The sequence below is a fragment of the Micromys minutus genome (genome assembly GCF_963924665.1).
Source record: "Micromys minutus genome assembly, chromosome: 18".
NCBI lineage: Eukaryota > Metazoa > Chordata > Mammalia > Rodentia > Muridae > Micromys > Micromys minutus.
Window position 1 is genome coordinate 48,205,474 of NC_137953.1, and position 21,148 is coordinate 48,226,621.

At 48.9% G+C, this 21,148-nt stretch overlaps 1 protein-coding gene across 1 annotated transcript in view; it reads left to right on the top strand.

The window, feature by feature from the left end:
• Positions 1 to 21,148, top strand: part of PLXNA4 (plexin A4) — a gene marked incomplete at both ends in the record, with an annotated part of 359,522 nt that overhangs the window by 308,360 nt on the left and 30,014 nt on the right. Inside the window, 10 exons of the mRNA XM_080932241.1 lie at positions 664 to 800; positions 1,815 to 1,979; positions 4,427 to 4,520; positions 4,899 to 5,138; positions 5,605 to 5,751; positions 6,264 to 6,498; positions 10,441 to 10,583; positions 16,687 to 16,955; positions 19,603 to 19,669; positions 20,455 to 20,601. Of these exons, the coding sequence (XP_080788367.1) occupies positions 664 to 800; positions 1,815 to 1,979; positions 4,427 to 4,520; positions 4,899 to 5,138; positions 5,605 to 5,751; positions 6,264 to 6,498; positions 10,441 to 10,583; positions 16,687 to 16,955; positions 19,603 to 19,669; positions 20,455 to 20,601 (1,644 nt within the window). The remainder of the gene's footprint in view (positions 1 to 663; positions 801 to 1,814; positions 1,980 to 4,426; positions 4,521 to 4,898; positions 5,139 to 5,604; positions 5,752 to 6,263; positions 6,499 to 10,440; positions 10,584 to 16,686; positions 16,956 to 19,602; positions 19,670 to 20,454; positions 20,602 to 21,148) is intronic.

Sequence of the window (21,148 nt, forward strand, 5' to 3'; positions counted from 1 at the left end):
AACTGTAACTCCAAATCCCTGGCAATCTAGGGCTGTGCTCCCCGCCCCCACCTCAGCTGTCCCTCACCTCCATCAGGGCAGGGGGCTCCACAGGCCTTGGAAGCTTCCTTGGGCACAGTCCTCACAAATCTCATGCTCTGGCCCCTTGAGGGTGCTTTGGAAAGACCTTTGGGTTCTCTGGAGAGACCTTCGGACATAGCAGGTCCCCTTTCCAGGCACCAGGAAGATGTTTGTTGGCCAAGTGGCTGGAGATCAGAGAGGTCTGGAGTCAGGGCTCAGTTACTGTACTTTTTAGCTATGTGACCTTGAAGAACATAGTGAACCTCTCTGAACCTCATCTATAAAATAGATGATAATAATAGTAATTAAAAAAAAAAAAAAACCATTGACTGGGTAATTATAAATACACCTGTGTCTTTCTCACTATAGATAAAACCTGTCACTAAAAACAAAACAAAACAAAAATCAGTACACAGAAGCTATCGTGACTACTATAATTCTTGTAGCAATGAAAGCTTTTGTCGCACAAGAATAGAAAATGCCTTGCAGAGGCCACATGAGTGGATTCTAGATGGCAGCTCCTCAGTAGGCCATGAGGCACTTAAGGCCTGTCCCGGCCTCCACCTATCCCAGCATGCCTCAGTCCTCTTCTTTTCTACACAGACTCTGACACTCACAGATCTGAAGCCCAACCGAGGACCCATGTCTGGGGGTACTCAGGTTACCATCACAGGCACCAACTTGAACGCAGGCAGCAATGTGGTGGTGATGTTTGGGAGCCAGCCCTGCCTCTTCCACAGGTAACCCATGGGCCCAGGAGAGGGGCTAGACAGGTAAAGCTCCTGGGAAGGAAATGTGGGGTCTCACAGAGGTGGATAGGCACTGCCCCTCACCTGTGCTGACTTTTGTGAGTCCCTGTAAAAGCTAGCACCCTTCCTCCCTTTGGTGAAGAGCAATAGGGTTCTGCATTACCTGGGAGGAGAAAGAGGTAGTGAGCTCCTGTCCACAGTTCAGCCTGGTATCTTAGTAGCCTTTGCAGAGAATGGGGTACCACTGGGCATCCAGCTTAGAACCAGAAGCCCCTTCAGGTCCAGAACCTCTCCTTCTGGGAGCTGCCTGGGATTGCTGGGCTCTTCAGCCCAAAGAAATGCATACTTTACCTAGCCAGAAGTAGAAGCCACAGGGAGCCCATCCAAAGAATGCATTGGGAAATGTAACCGATCTAAGCCAGAGACCCCAGAAATAGGTGTTTCTTTAAAAACTATGGCAGACTCAAAGTCAGATCAGCCTGCACCTTGCATTACTGCTAACCAAGAAGCCATCACTTGGACACTTTTGAGAGTCATGAGGATGAGTTTGTTCAAAGCAACTACAGAAAGGCTGAGACTCATAAGCAGGCAAAGGGAGAACTGGAGCCCAGTGCAGCAAGCACAGTTGCAGACTTAAGAGTTACAGCCAGGACTCAGAGCCACAGGGACAAGGGGCTGCTAATTCCTGCCAAACCTACTTCACAGGATTCTCACTGCAGGGTAGGAATGAGACAAGGAGGAAGGAGCTTCACCAGACTTATGTACTAAGGTCCTTGTAGAAATTGGAGCAAGGGTTAGGGGTAAAGATTGCCCAAAGAGCAGACCTCTTTGAAAGGCAAGCTCAGAAGAGCCTTTCAAAAGGTCCTTGTCCCTGGCTTGTGCACTTTCTATCTGTGGCAGTGCTCGCCCTTCCTTCTGAGAAACCGGATGCACCAAGAAAGGGGTTGACCTGGGACCACGGCTAGGCTTAGTACCTGGGAGCCCATGCTCTATCCTCCCTTGCAGGCGTTCTCCATCCTACATTATCTGTAACACCACGTCATCAGAGGAAGTGCTGGACATGAAGGTGACCGTACAGGTGGACAGGGCCAGGATCCGCCAGGACCTGGTCTTTCAGTACGTGGAGGACCCCACCATTGTGCGTATTGAGCCAGAATGGAGCATTGTCAGGTAGGTGGACACATTTCCCACAAACTTCTCTCTGCATCTGGGTCTCAGTTTCTCTTTTGCAGACATCAAAACCCCAAGGGAAACCAGGCTTGGTGACAAGAGCCTATCACCCCGGTGACTTGGGAGACTGAGACTTTTCTCTCGCCAGCCCTCTCCTCATCACCCCTGTTACCTGCTTCCCTTTGTTTATTTCATAAAACAGACTCGCCTAGGGAGGGTCTGGTCCTTATTTCGCGATGCTTCGCCATTGCCCAACACAAATGCACTAAGCAAAAAAGACCCAGAAGATAGAAGGGAGTACGTGATGCTGCTATAGAAAGAACCTAGACAGGGAGTCTCTATTGGGGCAAACTGTGGATCTTCTCGCACTGCTGTCTTTAGGTGAATTCTCCTAGAAAGGTTACAGGAACTCTAGAGTGGAGCACCTCCCATCAGAGATAGAGCTGCAGGCATTTGACTCTGGCCACCTTCCCAAACCCGGAGGACATGATCAGGATGAGACGTTTCTGTGGAGGCCGTGCTTCCTTTGAGAGCCCCTTGAGCTCCTTGGAAAGCTGTTGTTCTGGGATGCATATAGGACACAGTGACGTTTTGGACTGGGAAGGAACAGACACAGTCAGTGCTGTTTACCTGACAGATGACCTTAGTAACACCTTACTCCGGAGTTGTTCCTTGCTCAGGGCCCTCCACAGTCAACTCCAGCCCTGAGGGGCTCAGGACTGGAGAAATTAGTGAAGACAGAATGAAGAAGTGTTTTGCTCTGGCTGACATAGTGACAAGCTGGGGGTGAAACTTAGACCAGGGACCCAAGGGCCAGATCTGACTGTTTGCCCAAATTTTTATAAATAAAACTTTATTGGCACCTGGCTCTGCTCACTGGTTGTATTGTCTACAGTTGCTTGCTCATGACTCTGCAGAGTTGAGTAATTGTGACAGAGACCATATGGCCTGTGGAGCTTGAAATATTTGCTTTCTGGCTCACCACAGAAATAGTTAGCCACCCTTCACTTGAAGACCAAAGAGAACCAGGCTGTCTGGTGAGATGAGAAAGGCCATTGGCTGTCCTTAGCTAAAGTATGAAGGGGAAACAGTATGTCAGAGCCATACCAGGTTTTGGCCTCAGATCCTGGTGATTCAGGAAGGTGACAGAGCCCTTTGTGTCTCACTGAGGACAATAGGGAATGATGCTCTGTGACATCCATGGCCTTGTTGAATTTAGTTTCTTTTCATATTGTCACAGAAATAAAGGTATCATCTTTCTGGCACTCAGCAGTGTCCCTAGTCACACTCATGCCACAAGGGAGGTTGGACATACATTCTGGACTGCCAACATTTTTGCTTAGGTTAAAGAAATCCGAGGATGACCTTGGCTCTGCACACTGTATGCATTTGAGTATCTTTAAGTGCCTCGGTTGTTTGGGGACAATGATGAGTTTATTTGAAACTGAATGTAGAATTAATGGTTGGGAAGGCTGAGGATTTGGAGGCTAGCTACCAGAAACTCATCTGTAGGAAGAATCAGCTGGAGGTCTATGTGTCCATGTGAGCACATGAGTGCGTGCAAGACAAACTCAATGAGAAAGAAGAGTCATGAGAAGTTTAAAAATGGGAAAGTAGATAGATCAATAGAAACCTATGTGAGTACAGGGAACAAGGGATCTTAGCTACTCTGAACTAACTTGCCCACAATGCCCTGCTTTCGACAGCAGGGTGTTTGTCAATGACACTCCATTGATAGCAACCAGGCCATTGCTCACTCTAGTTTAAGGAGGACACAGCCAAGCACAGGGCTGCCCAACCTCCCCACCACCTCTTTCCTAGATACAGAGCATAGCATCCTTTGAAAGGCCACACTGACCTCCTAGATCACCTGAATCCTCCTCATCTGTGTCTGGTAGCACTCCAGGGCTCAGGACACTAGAGTCTCAGAGCTTGTCACACCTGTACTCTTAGAAAAGATGTCTGGTCCTGGGCCGTGGTGGTCATGGGTCTCAGCTGGACTGAAGCCACTAAGAAGGAAATCTTAGCAGGATTGCCATGGAAAACAGATGGTGCTTGGTGTTTGGCTTCTGGAAGTTCTTCTGGGGACCATTTAGAACATTTAGAATGGTAAGGGCTAGGGAAAGAGACTCTAGGGCAGAAACAGTGGATCGTGTTTGAGAGCCTCAGAGAACTAAGAGATCACACTGTCACCAAGGCTTCCGTGAGATGTACTTGTTACAAACAGCTCAGCAAGGGACAATGTGGACATCTGGTCACCACTGTCCTCTTCTAGCCTGCTGAGGTGCCTTTCCTTGTTACTACACTCAGCATCTCATCCTTGTCTCCAAGAACATAATTGTGCTTTCTCATCCTTATTGTTGTGGCTCAGCCTGATGACCGGTGTTGTCATGGCCACTCTCCCTCCCATGCCGGCTGTTCACACTCCTTTCTTTCTCTTTGGGCAGTGGGAACACACCTATTGCTGTCTGGGGAACCCATCTGGACCTCATACAGAACCCACAGATTCGTGCCAAGCATGGAGGGAAAGAGCACATCAACGTGAGTCCCTTGGCATTTCCTTGACTACATACATGATGTATGTCATGGGATACCTTCATGACCTGGAATGATGGGATATGGGAGTTGATGTAACCATGTTTACAGCTTTGGGGTATAGGCCTGAAAGACCAATAACTTCTATAGTACATGGGGTTCCAGTCTCACCCCACCATTTCTACACAGATTAACCAGTCATTTCCATGTTCATATTGAGCAAAGCCAGAGCTAGGAGACAGCCACAGGGTCTGTGAGTAGTCAAGAGTATGGTCCTGGTTGCATCCTTCATAATCTTCCTCTATCAGCCCCATGTAACACCAACCACACAGCAGAGTCGTGTGTGTAGATGCTTCTCACTTCTCATTGCTCTCACCCCTGCAGATCTGTGAGGTCCTAAATGCTACTGAGATGACCTGCCAGGCTCCAGCTCTTGCCCTGGGTCCTGACCACCAGTCAGATCTCACCGAGAGGCCTGAAGAATTTGGATTCATCCTGGACAATGTCCAGTCTCTGCTAATTCTCAACAAGACCAACTTCACCTACTATCCCAACCCTGTGTTTGAGGCTTTCAGTCCCTCGGGAATCCTGGAGCTCAAGCCTGGCACCCCCATCATCCTGAAGGTATTCCAGATAAGCTTACCATGGCTTCTCAGTTGTCAATTATTGCTCTTACTGGGAAGATGAGAGGACACTAGTGTATCTACTGCACTCACTGGTTTCTGCTCTTATCACAAAATATTTGATGCTGGATACTTATGAAAGAAAAAAGTTAACTCGCCTCATTGTTCTGGAAAACAAAAGACCCAATAATAGCCCTGGTTCTCATGAGGACGTTCGAACAGGACCACATGTGAGAGGAAATCAGAGGGGAAGTCACAAAAGTAGCTCCACATCTTAAAGGTCCCATTATCTCTTACCTAGCAGTACTAGGGACCAAATTCAGAACATACTACTCTGAACTTTTTGCTAATGGTGGCCTCTTTCCTGGTCCATCCATAAGATCAGATGTTGGGTAGCAGGCTGTGGCAGCCACCAGCATTTGGGGTTCTGACCCGGGCTTGGGGACGGTGGCTTTCCTGTTGTTCAGGGCAAAAACCTGATCCCCCCGGTGGCTGGAGGCAACGTGAAGCTGAACTACACCGTGCTGGTTGGGGAGAAGCCATGCACCGTGACAGTGTCTGATGTGCAGCTGCTCTGCGAGTCTCCCAACCTCATCGGCAGGCACAAAGTGATGGTGAGGCTCCTGGGGCCCCTCGTGTGTGGAGCAGGCATGAGGAGTGCCGGGTCAGAGAGGCTCACTGTATCTAGGCTACCAAGGACTTCCAGAGTACTTCCTGCCCACTGTGAGCTTCCCCTGGCTCACCCCAGACCTGTCTCTGTCATCCTGCCCCAGGAGCCAGCTTCCTCTGTTCTGGCTGAGGGGGGTGTAGGAGGGGGAGAGGCAGCCTTTAAGAAGCTGGTGTAAGGCCATCCGTGATACCATTTTCTGTGTCCTAGTTCCCAGCTCAGATGATTCTCAGGGAAGCCAGTTGGAGCTTTGTCACTGTGCTCACAGTGTAGCTGTGAGCTGTTTCCCCACGAGGAGGACAGTGTCCTCCTGAGTGAGAGGAAGGGCACATTTTCTAGGTGAGGGGTGGCTTCCTCTGTCGGTGCTGTCTCTGGGGGGGGGGTGGGAAGGGCTCCTCACTGGCAACCATGCTCTCCTTCAGCCTCCTCTGCTACCTCCCCCCATCTCTGTGTCCACAGGCACGGGTGGGTGGCATGGAGTATTCCCCTGGGGTGGTGTACATCGCTCCAGACAGCCCACTCAGCCTGCCAGCCATCGTTAGCATCGCAGTGGCTGGAGGCCTCCTCATCATCTTCATTGTGGCTGTGCTCATCGCCTACAAGCGGAAGTCCCGAGAAAGTGACCTCACGCTGAAGAGGCTGCAGATGCAGATGGACAACCTTGAGTCCCGTGTAGCCCTGGAGTGCAAGGAAGGTACTGAGCATGCCGGGGCCGGTTCCTGGTGCTGGAGTTTGTGCTTGCACACATGCGTACTCGTCATAGGAGAGCATGCAGACGGGGCAGCAGCGGGCAGTATTAGAGGTTATGTATGCACGTTACATGGAAGCACATGTAAGTCACTATATATATACAGGTATACACATCTTCCTCTGTACTGTACCAACCAGCCTGGGCAGCATTTGGTGGTACTGAAGGTCATGTGTGTATACCCTTATATCTGTGTATGTAAGTACATTAGCCAACAGGCAGCACTGCAGTGGAGGGTAGTTATGTGTGTAAATGTACAATTTGTGTCTGTGTCTTTCTTTCTCAAGCCAGCAGGTTAGGTGACAGCAGCCAATGCTGAAGGTTGCTTGTATGGCTGTATGCACTTGTATGAGTATGAGGGGGTAGGTGTGTATGTGCGTGTGCCTCCTGTTCACAGCCCTGCAAGCTGGGCATTCTAACTACAGAACCTTTCTGCCAGTCTCTGAGCTTAGCCAGGGTCCCAAAGGTCTGTCGAGCAAACCACCCTTGGTTTTCTTCTTCTCCTTCTAGATATGTTACTGGAATCATTTATATACCCAGAGTCCATATTCAGAACTCTGGCTTGGGGGAAAGGGGAGTTCATGGTCTCCTCTAGGGAAGACCTGGGGGCTGTCTCAACATGGAGCATGTAAGCAATCCCTCAGTTCCTGTCCATCAGCAGGCAGGGAATTCTACAGGGTTGATCTGTGATTTCAAAGGAAGTGTATTTCACAGCTTGTGTTTGAAAAAAATGTACACAAGCCACCATGAAGGGAGATCAGTAGTGTCAAACCCAAGTAGGCAGCTTAGCAAGTAGACATATATAACCCCAGGACATCCTTCTGTAAGCCACCCTGGGAGGAAGGAGCTGAGCTATATCTCTGTGGGTAATATGTACCTAGAGTTAATCCAGCTCTGTACCTGGGCTCAGGATCATGCAGTTCCCGCCTCTTGATGGAGTCTAGCCTCCATCCCATCTCTGATTCCTTCAGCTGTCATCCTGGCATCTGCCTTGTGGGACTGTTAATTACTGCCTTTTATTATATTTACACTGCTTAATTTTTTTTCTCTGCAATGTACTCTTCCCTCTAATTAGGTGTAGTGATTAGAATCTCTTTTATGCGAGGCAGGCACGAGGCTTTGAATAGTGGAGGTGCTTGGTGACTAAAGGAACTGCAGACACATCAATCCCTCCTTTTCCTCCTGGCCAGGAAAGCAGCCCAATCAGGAGGAAGCAATGGAAGGGAGGGGTGCCAGGCTCCCCGGGGAAGGAAGGCTCAGCAGGCAGAAACCCGTGCAGTCCCACGGGAGACTGTGACTTCTGCCTGGGGACAGTTACGCCGCTGGGATGGAAGGAGGCATCTCACAGCAAAGGATTTGCAGGGTGGTGGCAGAGGAACTTTCCAGGACACCAAGCAGTTGCTGTATATTTATGAGGGCATTGGGCCCAGACAGTGTTTTCGTAGAGAGTTCAGTCAGCCAGCTAGCTCCACACCTAGCTCCACACCCATACTTCGAAGACATCAGCCCAGACCCGAGCTTCGAATACAGTGGCACACAGATAGATGTATAAACACGCATGTCCACAGTGAAACCTCACTGACATGCTTGCACAATCTTATACAGGCACACAGTCACATGTGTGCAACCCTCTCTTGATCATGTATACCTCTCCACAGACTCATATAAACACAGATATGTGTTCCTTATTCCAGTCATGCCCAAGCGCGTTGGTCCATTTATATTATTGTGATCGAATAGCCCACCAGAACCAAATTTAAAAGGTACTGGCTTCTCCTCTCATGGTTTCAGAAAGTCCATCCATCATGGAGTAGGGGAGCATGTGGGATGTTCAACTGATGGCTGTCAGAAAGCAAAGAGCAGGAACAGAAAATGGCCAGGGCAAGACGTAGTCCCAAGGACAGCCCCCAACCCCAGTGATCTTCTAGCCAAGCCCTACCTTCCAAACATGAATTTCTTTCCATCAGTAGCATCTTATTATAAACCCATCAAAGGAAGAGTCCATCCATTGGTAACTACTGTCTAATAGTTTCCGAGACTTACAGACATACCCAGAGCTATACCCCACTAATCACCAGGCGCTTCTCAATCCACTCAAGCTAGCAACTTAGACCAACCATCAATACACATTTGCTAGGCTTTGGCGACAGTGTATACTAAAGAGGCCCCCTGGCTCCCTTTACATGTACACAGTTGCTCACATGCATTGGCGTGTGTTTAGAAGCAATAGGACACCTGTCTCAAATGTCCTAACAGGATATCATAACAAAAACTGGAGCATCCACGTAACAGAACAGCGGGGTTGTAGGTCTGCTTAGTCCCCATGTTTCCCAGCAAGCCTTGGGGCTCTCTTGGCATGAAGACCCATGAAAAGCAACAGACCTCATGTTAGCTCTACCATAGTCACCAGGAAGGACAAGCTGCAGGACCCTGTGTGCAGTTCAGAGCACTTGTATCATGTTGACAGGTCATTGTATCCCCCTGGGTATTGGGGTCACTTTTTTCTGTCTCTAGAGTCATGTTGGTCCTGTGAATACCTTTTGAACCCACAAACTATTCTTTTATCTTTGTCTTGGGTTTTACAAAAGCAAATCTAAAACAAATATTGGTTAGACAGCAGCCATGACTTGTTCTTTGGCAGTGTGTGCCAATACTCTTAGTGTGTGTACATGTATGTTCATGCCATGTATGCGTGTAGAAGTATGTGGGGGATGCAAGAAGAATGCCACAGTTTAGCAGGATTGACAGCTGCACCTCTGAGGTGACAAAGGATGGCCTCAGGAGGCAATGTACCCAGAATGAAGTATGACAGCTTCGGCTCTGGACTGTTCGGCATGCCAGATTTTCCTGGGGGCCAGCTGGGACCTTGTAACTCTATCCAACCTGGAGGCATGAGCTGTCCTTACAGACAGTACCTACAAGTAATGGAAATCTGCCACCAGATTACATAGTGTTTAGGCAGGAAGGGCAAAAGTATCCCCTTCATATCTGTGCAGAAGAAATAGGTTATGATGACAGCTCCTCTGCCCAATTTTTGTTTGGTTTCTGAGAACTACATGACCCAGAATTGGATGCTCAAAGTCTTTTTTATTGGAAGAAATTGTTCTTGACTTTGATAAGAAAATCTAGTTTAAAGTTCCACACTAAGCAGGGGTTCATTTCTCTGTCTTGTCCCCTGTGCCCTGCCCTTCCATATTTCCCTTCCAAGCACAGTTTACAAACCAGAGCCCTTCTTCTTCTGATCCAAATATTACCACAGGTCTGAGGGCAGCCTTTTCACCCCTCTGCTGTTTGAAAGACATGAGGCCCCAGACAAGCTTTCTCCTACAGTAATGCACAGGTCCACAGACCACACCCCTGGGTCTGGGTGAGGGCTCTGAACATTCTCAGAGGAGTCACCCTTAGGCTGGACCCATCCAGCATATCACAGGATTCTCAGCTATTGTTCTTCAGGTGCTGTTCACTTTTTTTTAAAATGGGGTCTTTCACTAGCCTGGAGTTTCTGAAGTGGTATAAGTTAGCTGGCTGATAGGCACCAGGATTCTCCTGTTTCCATGGTCTCAGTTCTAGGATCACAAGTATATACCACCATGTCCAAGGAATAATACACACACACACACACACACACACACACACACAAACATGTGTATATATATATATGTATATATATACACATACACATGCATACACACATGCATACATAAATGTGCGCATATGCATGTATGTGTATGTATGTATATATTCGTGTGTGTGTGTATGTGTGTGTGTGTGTGTGCATGTGTGTGTGTGTAAATTGTAGGGATCAAGCTCGATACTCATGCTTGCAAGGTGAGCCCTTACTAACTGAGTCATAATCCCAGGATCCTCACAGGCTTCTATTTGTACCAGCCTTTGCAGAGCTGCAGACAGATATTCATGAGCTTACCAGTGACCTGGATGGAGCTGGGATTCCATTTCTGGACTACAGGACTTATACCATGCGGGTGCTGTTCCCAGGGATTGAAGACCACCCTGTGCTACGAGACCTTGAGGTAAGACTCAGTGCCCACTCTCATAGGCTTGTTTGTATTACAGTAGGGCAGTGTGCTGGTGAGCATCATACCCAGCATCCTGATTCAGAAGTGCAAAAAGGAGACCATGGAGACAGCACATCTTGCCTGTGGTCTCCCAGCCTGTAAACATAAATGTGACTATAGGGCCAAGCCATGGAACCTCAGAGTACACATTTCAGTAGCACTTCAGGGCCTCAGGGGATTCCTAAAACCCTTACAGGATTGGATGAATAGGAAGGATCCCCTTCCAAGAAATCTATACATGTATGTCTTAGTTGGTTGTCTATTGAGTGATAGGACACCATGACCAAGGCAACTTATAGAGAAAAAAGTTTATTGGGTCTCACGGGTTCAGAAAGTGAGTCCATGAACATCACAGTGAGTAGCATGGGATCAGGTAGGCAGGCATGCTGCTAGAGCAGTAGCCAAGCTCATCCCTTGAAGCAACAACTATAGAACAGAGAGCCCTCCCTGGAAACGGCACAGGCTGTTGAAACCTCTAAGCCCAGCCCACGCTGTCACATCTCCTCCAACAAGGCCACACATCTTAATTCTTTCTGAACAGTGCCATCAACTGAGGACCAAGCATTTAAATATATGAGCCTGCCAGAGCCTGTCTCACTCAAACTAACCCAATGTATACACAACCAAATAGGCCAAATAAATGTGGGCTGTTCGTGGATCTAGATTTAGTAAACTGCAGAGGTCTTACTAGCGAATTGGTGCTCAGTGTTTAAGGGACAATAGCACTTGATGCATGAGGAAGGGAAGTGGGTGTGGGAAGAGTAAGGCCCCACTGTCACATTGCCATCAGTGCCATCACATTGCCGTCTTCTGAAAACATTACCCCACTGACTGTCTAGCACGCTTTCTCAGGCATGCAGATATTTCAGATTGCACTCTGTTCTGAAAGGGCTCTGGAATGGCTCACCAGAGCGACGTGAACATGACAAAGGAGGAAAACAGGACAAAAGAAGGATCCTCAGGGCCGATCCTTAGATGGTGACAGCCATTAAAATCCCTACTTAGCTTTAAGTGCTTGTCATACATTCAGACATCTGTCTTCCCTGGCGCCCTCTGAGTAGGTGAGCCCATTTTACAGGTGAGCAAAAGTAAGAGGGCAGAGGCCCCCCGTGAGGGGCAAGGCACACGGCCACAGAGCCAGAGGGAGAGCCAAGGTTGTTTGGCTTCATGTTTCCTTCTGGCTGCAAGCCTGTGCCCCAGAACCCCGGGTGTCCTTCGGTTCTGCTTATGTGTCAGGAGCAAACATGACGCTCATGTGGAGCACCAGTGGAAAATAAAATGCAACGCAGGGGTCCATGTTCCTCACGAGGAGAACGGAGCCTCTGCTCGGGGTCGTAGATAATGATGCTGGCGGAAGTGTCCACATGGGGTCTCTCTGGATGCCCCAGGCTGTGCACCATGGCAGCACACAACACTCATTTGCAGTCTGACTATAGTACCCATATTTCTCCACACTTGCTTGTTGGATGATGCAGATGTGTGTGTGTGTGTGTGTGTGTGTGTGTGTGTGTGTGTGTAATTTTGGAATGAGAGAATGGGTAGTTCTGTCTTGGAGAAGCTCTCCTTGCCCCTCTGTCTGATAAACACTATGAAGCACTGCAGAAATTATGGGTAATATCCCCGCATTCTCTCTGGCATGAACCTCTAGTCTCTGTTGATATGTAGGTGTGCATGTGTGTGTATGTATACATGCACTATATATTTATTTACAGAGACACTAGGTACCTCAGGACATTCTCTATCACCTTGTTTGGACTCTTCATCTTTCCCCATCCCCACTTTAGTTTGCATCCAGACAGCAGACTGCTCAGGCCATAAAAGAGCACGTAAGTGCCCAGTTCAGAGAAGTCGGTATGGTAAGCAGATAGGTCACCGTCCATATGTGTGAGTGTGTTACTTGTGTATAGAGTGTGTGCTTCACTTTATGGTCTGACTTCTTACCAGAATAGGACCCTGGCATAGAATATTAGTGTAGGAAACATCTGAGTAAAGGACTGTCTGTCTGTCTGTCTACCTGCCTGTCTGCCTATCTGTACAAGCTAGGAAACCGTAGTTCTAGCAAGGAGAGTGGTGTCCTGTCTGGGGGACATCAGAGGGAATAATCTAAGAATTCAACCAGGATAGGTATATAGTTATTTTTGTACTTATTATATTTCTTAGTTATTACATTTCCTAGTTAGTATATTTTCTAGTTATTATATCCCTAGGGATATAGAATTATTTTACTAGTCCTGAATCCCAAGTCTCCATGAAGATGTAAGTTTTAAGCGGGGTTTTCTAAGTCCCTGTCAAAACTGGGCCCAGAAATCAACTTCACCATCCCTACCTTAGCCTGGGCTTGTGGACCTTTTGTGGTCTTATGTGGACTATGATTTTGTTGGTTTCCACCCTACTGTTGCAATGGAAAGTCTCTCCTTGATGTTCTGAGTGCAAAGGACCATGCCTGTTGTTAAGAGGAGTGTTTTTCAACCTTTCAGCTGCATGAGACACATGCTCACAGGGAAAAGTGTGAGCGGAGAGTGTCACCTTGCTTTGGTGCATTGCTAGTCCACACCAGCACTTGAAGGCATTTGAGGAAGAGACTTTCCTGGCCCTAATCATGTACCGGTGCTTTAAAAACACAAAGAGTGTCCGTCAGTCACCCACTCCTGGTTTGAACCCATCACTGACTCCTAAATTCTAACCTATTGGGTTACAATTAAATTTTACTATCCAGTTTTATATGCGTGGAATTCAACTAAAGTGGGGAACCACCTGTATAATAAAGAATATTTGGTTTCAGAGTGACTTTGTCTGGGAGAGGGTGGCAGAGTATGAAAGGGTGGTTGCTTTTCATGATACTTTACCTCCATCTCTACTCTTTCAATTGGAGAGAGAGTGTGTCTACTTCCAGCACCAGGACAGAGAGTGATGTGTGTTAGATATTGAGAAACTCCTAGTGAACAGAGACAGACAGGAAAAAAAAAAAAAAAACCCCACAGCAACAACAACAACAAACCCTGCAGTCCAGGGATGTGTAGAGACAGGTAATAAAATCACTGCTGATCTTCCACACATAGCATATGCCAAGTACTTCATGCACATTATCTTATTTAATGTTCATAAAACATTATGAGTTAGACCTTCATACTCTCATTTTATAGACAAAGCAGTAGACCCTGAAGGGATTGGAGTTTCTCTTCCACACCCAGTTACCATGTTCTCTGATTCCAGAGCCTAGGTTGCTGATCATGGTACCTTTCCTGCAAGAGACTAGCCACTAGTCTTAACTCTAGGCCCCAGGTACCTGTTGGCTACAAGCATACGAATTATTTTAAGGTGGAAGAACAGCTCAGAGAGTAGCTTCATACTGGGTTTTTATGACATGGGGTGACATAGCTGGCACAGTGTCCTCTCTATGTGCTGTACTGCCAAACCTGCCCTTGGCCACCCTTCCTTTTGACAGACAGCCTGAGAAGCTGAGAGACTGTACCTGGGAAGGCTTCAGGGAGAAGCCAGAGTTGGCTTCAGACAGCTCCTGAGACAGGAATGAGGTAGATGTGGTGATAGGTGTGGTGGGGTGGCTGAAAATGTAGCACTGCCCTTTGGCAGTATGGTGGCCTGGGGACACGTGTGGTCATCTCTCTGACGACCTGAAGGTGTGAGATCATTAGAAGACTCCATAGAAAGCTTGCACATAATGTGCACCACACACACATAGCTTCCGGGAGACAGCTTCATCTGTTGCTATTAGTTCAAGTAGCAGAGGAATCGTTCTGGGAAGAGGAGGAAGGCGAGGAAACGAGTCATGACCATTATGTGAGGCTGCGGTCACAGGTTTGGAAAGGAAGTCAGGAGGAAGCAGACGGTGGTAGATTAGCGCCTGAGCTGCAGCAGAGGCAGGCTACCATGCTTCCCTTGCTGGTGCTACATCAGCTCACTAGGGATTGGGGAACCAAAAGAGCCAGTGTAAGGTAAGCCAAGGCTGGGCCCTCTTGGGATAGTGAGGGCCAAGATGAGGGCCAGGTTGTCTGGCTGGTACATAATTTAGTATCCTCTTGGCTCTGTCATTGTCCTGTCTCTTTCTGAGAATTGTCCTCCCTAGTACTAGTACTGCAGCCAGAGGCATGACAAAGGACTTACTTTGGGTGCAGACAGGCCTCCTCTCAGATTCCAGACCCACCAAAATCCCCTGCCACCAGGAAAGCTTGCACATGACCACTGCCTTGCAGAGTAGACAGAGGCACAGTGTGCCCTCTGAAGAGGAGACAAGGACTTGGGACTGACTTCTAGCTGACAACAGCCTCTGCCTGAATCCAGAACACAGGGGTTTCTGAGTCATGTGGAGAGTGTTTATTTCTGCCATCTTCTGTGACCTGGGGCCAGCAGGCTATCTCTGCCTGCCTTTGACAGTCCTTTCCAGTTGAAACACGGAGGGAGGAGGTAGACAGCAGAAAATAAAATAGCTCCACTTTGTGACTCAGCCATGTCTGTTATTCAGTTCCACAGGCCTCTCGTGAGCTGTCTGAGCCCATGTGATGGCTCCTGGGTAGGGTATCTGACTGTCTGGGTCCATGGTCTAGCTTGGAGGACCCTGAAGAAACTCCTATCCTCATGTGGTCCCAGAGGTCCTAACAGATCCTGTACCCTAGAATTTTGTGTGGATAAAATGAGCAAATATATCCAAAATGGTCCAAACAGGACTTGGCAAAGAATAAGTAAGCAAGGTACATATGCATATTAGTTCTTCCAGCCACCATACTTTTCTGGTGAAGAAACGGACTAAGTGCAACCCAAGCTTAACGAACTAAAACCATGTTCTTCATTGTGACATACATGACAGTCCTTCTCAAAGACCTGGGGCAGGGCATAGCGTTTCCTTGGCACCTCTGTTAGTGCATTTAAGGGGACAAGCACTTCCCAGTGTTCTGTGAAGGCTCCCTATGAGGGCCAAGCCTGTGGCCACATTCACAAGAGCAGTTGTCTTAGAAGCAAACATGCAGAGCTCTGCACAGTGACTGACAGGTCCCCAAGACAGCCTGCCCCTCCCACCCATGAGCCATTGTTCAGATCAAAAGGCACAGCAGTGCCATCTGTTTAGGTGTCCTGTGTCCTCTCCCACGTGCCCCTCCCCCCAAAAACCACTCTCTGAGTATCACTGAGTTATCTTCCCTGTCCCCATCAGTATTTAAATGGAGAGTGAGCCCACCCCAGTGTCTGTCTTTTACATTCAGTGTGTTCCCAGCATTTGCCACCTTGCTATGAATGGTAGTAGGTTATTCATTCTCAGGACTATGGCGCATCCATCCATTCCATTGTTGCTGGGCACTGGAAGGCACCAGCCTGACGTTCCTCTGAGCAGGGCTACTGTACCCCTTTCTGGACACCTCTGTCCCCCATGCTCAGCTAAGTGGCTGTCATGTACCCTTTTCCCAAAAATTCCTACCCTGCACGGAGGAAGGTTAAGTGCCTCCTCCCCTAAGTGAAGAACAGCATGATGCTCCTCAGAGACCATCTCTCAGCTGGAGTCCCTAAGAGATAAATGAACTTGTATTAGCTTTCAGAGTATGGCGGTGGCAGAGTCCGGGAGAAACCCAGTCATCTTGATTGTTTAACCGTAGAACCTTTGGGGTCTGAAGGGCGTTAGGTGAGCTGTGAGCCCTGGCCTGGTAATTCCTCAGGCAGGACACAAACCACAGCAGTTCTGGCCTCTCAAAGCCCCGGAGAATTAGAAGGTGATCTGCGACATGGGCCCTGCATTAGTTCTGTACCACCATTAGGAGAGGCCTCAGCCTCTAGAGTCTAACACTGGCGGATTCAAACTCTATTGCTGCTTCTTGTGAACAGTGGCTAATTCTCCTGGTCTTAGTGACCGTGTCTCAAAACCGCAGGTACTCACCAACTTTGCGGGCTGTGATGGAGGGTAAACATATACTAGGCCCCATGCATGATGACTGAGAAGGACTTGGCAGTGTTAGCCAGATCAGCTGTGCCCAAAGTAGAGGGGGTTGGAGCCTATTCAGCAGGCAGTCAGTGGGGCCGCCAGAAGCTTATGTTGAGGTCCCAGATCTCCCCACAGGTCCCAGGCTACAGGCAGGAGCGTGTGGAAAAAGGCTTGAAGCTCTTCGCCCAGCTCATCAACAACAAGGTGTTCCTCCTGTCTTTCATCCGCACCCTTGAGTCTCAGCGCAGTTTTTCCATGCGCGACCGAGGTAACGTGGCGTCGCTCATCATGACAGTACTCCAGAGCAAGCTAGAGTACGCCACTGACGTGCTGAAGCAGCTGCTGGCTGACCTCATTGATAAGAACCTGGAGAGCAAGAACCACCCCAAGCTGCTGCTCAGAAGGTGAGAGAGACCTATGGTGGCCAGCTGGGGTCAGAGGATGCCCTGCCCCAGCCCAGTCCTAATGTATGGAACACTTCAGGTACACCAGGCAGGCTGCGGAGGGATCAGCTATGCTTTCTTGGGTGAGGCACTGAGCGGGACAGCCAGTCCCACCCATCACTTGGCTGCCCACAGCCCAGCTCATCCCATAACCTGCTTTTCATTGTACCCTGCCCTCCTGAACTGTATTATTTTCTCCTTTATTTCTGTATCAGAGATCAGTCTGGCCTCAGCTAGGCAGGGTCTAGAAGTAGAACCAGACCTCAAGCTGTCCATGAGCCGCAACAAGAGCAACATACAAGCATATAGACAGGAAGCTACTTGGGCCTCTCCCAGCCCTGACCCTGTTTTCCCGTTTGAGAAACAGGAAGTGAAAGCCTTTTAGGACAGCTGACTTAGTACAGTTCAACAAACAGGTCCTGACCCCTGCCATAGACTCAAGATTTACTGCTGGACAAAGTCAGATACTGTAAGGTTTCCTTGTGTCTGTGATCAGTCTCCTAACAGGCAAATAAAGTGGGAGTGGTCTATTGTGGCTCCTGGTTTGAGGAAATACAGGCCATCATGGTGAGCAAGATATTGGCAACTTTGTGTCCAGTGGCTTATTTTCTTCAGCCAGGCCCCAACTCTTAAAGGTTCTATAGCCCTCCAAAACAGTGTCACCAGTAGCTCAGCACACAGTGTTCAAACACGCAAACTTTTGAAAAATATTTCCTTTGAATCATAACATATGTTCATATCTTATATTTCAAAAACCCACAAAATTAGACAAGTGTCAGCCCTGCCTACCCTGGGACTTTGGCTTGGCATCCACTTGAAGGGTGACCGTTTCTCTTCTCAGCCGTGCAGCGCGGCCCATCTGCAATTAGAAAACAGCATGAAAAACACCCACATCCAGCTTTCTGCTCAGATCACTCCATCCTGCCCGACCTCTGCCCCATGGTCTCTGCGTCAGACTCCAGGCCTCAGCATTGCTCCTGGTGACTGGCAGATAGACTGGACTTGGTTTTCCCAGAGTTTGCTCCGGGCTCTCTCTGGTGGGGAGGGGGCGCTTGTGTGCACAGCTGCAAAAGGCTGCAGTGCAGAGGAGAATCCCACAGCTCTGCCAACGGGAAGGCAGATAATTTTGATTTTTGTTTTACTTTCGCTGTGTAGCCACCCACTGGCATAATTCTAGGGTTGCCGCTGCCTGCTAGCCCTCCCACTGACAACTTCCTGGCGTGGTCTCATGGTCTTGCTCTGGGGCTCTGTCTTCTCTCCTTACTTTCTGCTTATGCTCCCCGGATGCTCCTGCACTGTCCCCTCCCTGCTTCCTCCTTTCCTTCTCGCCACTGACTGCTCCCTAACCTCCAATATTCCTCCTTCTTTCCCTTCTCTGGCTTCACTGCCAAACAACAGCTGTCTAGACACCTGGAGATGTCAGTTACCAGCATTTTCTAACAACTGTGCATTTATATCAACCAGACCTGTCTGGGTGGACTAATTTGTCTCTGGAGCTGGCCATGTTCTCAGCCCAAGTTCCAACCTAGGCTGTCCAGTTGCTCCTGGCCACCTGTAGCTGCTGGGCACTTGAAATGTGGCCAGCGTGGAGCGTGACTCAACAATGCCACCATGGCCACCACTTTCAGGAAAGAAAACAATAAGAAGGCTTGAGGAGTGACATGTTGGACTTAAATAAGTATTCCCTGCCCCGCTGTTGCAGAAGCCTTCCTCAAAGATATGCTGTGGTGGCCTTTGGGATAGGACAATGCTATGGCCCTCCTGTGTGTGGCTGCCAATGCTATGGGTCTAGAAAAGGTAGCAGGCTCCACATGGAATACCTGCTCTCTCTATCCTATACCACTTTCCTTCCTAGGTTCCACCTAATTGGCCCCCGTGTTTCCTGTTCTGCTTTTTCTTTCTCTCTTTCTCATCAATAGGGATGCATCCACCGATGCATTCCCAAGTTTTACTAATGCTGTTCTATCCAATGGGAAAGCTTCTACCACATGTAAAGACTCAAATCTAAATTCACTGAATAAAGGGGACAAACTTCAGCTCCTCGGACCCACTGGCCACATTTCAAGTGTTCAGTACCATACGGAGCCAGTAGCAACTAGAAAGCTTAGGTGAAGACCTTTGCCATCAAAGGTTGACTAATTGGTTCACTTTCCTCTTCTGCAAGTTCCTCAAGGTAGGATGGGAGAAGGAGCAATTCCCAGCCCTCCTTCCTCTCCTGGGTGTAAGCCTTTACCTCTTGAGCCTGCCCCACTTTTGAACTGCTGTGTTCTTTCTTGTGGAGTCTTTGCAAAGTGGTATAGGATGGCACAAGGCAGACTCCACATCTGCCATACGCATGCCCAGATGCTAAGCTCCAGATTCCCAGACAGAGCTCCGTTCTTAGCCCTGGAGCCTTGCAGGCCGCAAAACTGTCCAGTGTCTTAGGTTACCAGACACAGAAATCAGTAAGATGCTGGCAGGTTCTCCCTCACTCTGCCCAGCCCATGGCCTCTGACCATGTGAGGATGTGCCTAGGAGGTAGAACAGCAGAGCTGCTGGGCTATCAGTCACCAGCTTCAGTGGACCAACCTCTGCTTCTTTCTTCCATTCCCTCTATGACTGCTACCAGGACGGAGTCGGTGGCCGAGAAGATGTTGACTAATTGGTTCACTTTCCTCCTCTACAAGTTCCTCAAGGTAGGATGGGATGAGGACCAATTCCTAGCCCTCCCTCCTCTCCTGGGTGTAAGCCTTTACCTCCTGAGCCTGCCTTACTTTACAACTGCTGTGTCCTTTCATATGGAGCCTGATGCGTCTATTCCACAAGAAATGCAGCTTGGTTATTGCCAGTGAAGTGAATTGAAGAGAGCTCCCTGTGTGGTCCTAACTTCAAAAACAACACCCTCTGTGGCTAGTTCCTCCCAAGTGAGAAGCAACTGTACCTTTGAGACAGTTCCATGTGGTCCAAAGCTAAATTCCCATTTTAAGCTGAGCACAAGTTACCTGTAAGTTCCCGGTGTCCTCTCCCCTCCCAACATCCTCTTCTTCCTCCTAGTACCAGACTTACGGAAGCTGATTAAAGGTCCTAGAGCAGGCACAGGGGGCGTGATGCTGCACATAAGCCGAGGATGTGCCTGGGAGGTAGAACAGCAGAGGTGCTGGGCTTTCAGTCCCCAGCTCAGTGGACCAACCTCTGCTTCTTAACTGGTTCACAGAGAAAGCAGGATGTGGTGGGGTGGGAGGAAGAGTGGAAAGTAGGGGAGGAGGCGAGAAAGGAAGGGCAGGCTCTGGATAGGGGGCAAAAAGGAGCAGGACCACCTGGGTCTACAGAACCAGGGCCCATGCAAATCTGAAGATTACAGAAGAGGAAATGGGAAAAGGCAGCCTGGAAGCAGGCAGGACCAGGAAAGCCAGAACAGTGGAGTGTGCCCTGCATACCTTTGATCCCTAAGTTCTAACAGTGGGGTTCTTCTCTCATGTAGGAGTGCGCTGGGGAGCCCCTCTTCTCCCTGTTCTGTGCCATCAAGCAGCAGATGGAGAAGGGTCCCATCGATGCCATCACGGGAGAGGCTCGCTACTCACTAAGTGAAGACAAGCTCATCCGGCAGCAGATTGAATATAAGACCCTGGTGAGTACCATCCCTGCTCCTCCTAGCTCTGGTAGGTCAGCTTTGTCCTGAGGCAAGAACAGTGAAAATGTGGAGCAAACCACATTTCTAACTTTATCTGCTGTAGGGCCCAGGCAGGTGCCTCCCCCATGGGAGCCCACCCCTGTTTCCCGTGGCCCATGCACCAGGGTATCCCAGGGGCTCAGCTGTGGCTCAGCGACTCTTCAGCTGGTGCATGGTTCAAGGCAGGCGCTGAATTGAATAGTCAAGGCCCAGCAGGGATGAAGGTGGAAGTCGGGCTGCTAGGGATAGATGCTCACACAAACCCGTTCAGATCCTATGGCCAGGTAGGGAGATGATCCATCCCCTCAGATCAAGGCTATTTCCACTAGCTGGAAGTCCATTCTGGTTTTTCCATTCCCATCTTTCTAAGGGTCCCAGAATGCCAAAAGATCGATTGCCCGAAAACCCAGAGGCACAGCCTGTCAGGCTTCTGCTTTCTCTCAGTGTCCAGCTCACAGGAAGAAGTCACAGATAACGAGAAAAAATGGCAAAGAGGGGAGACACT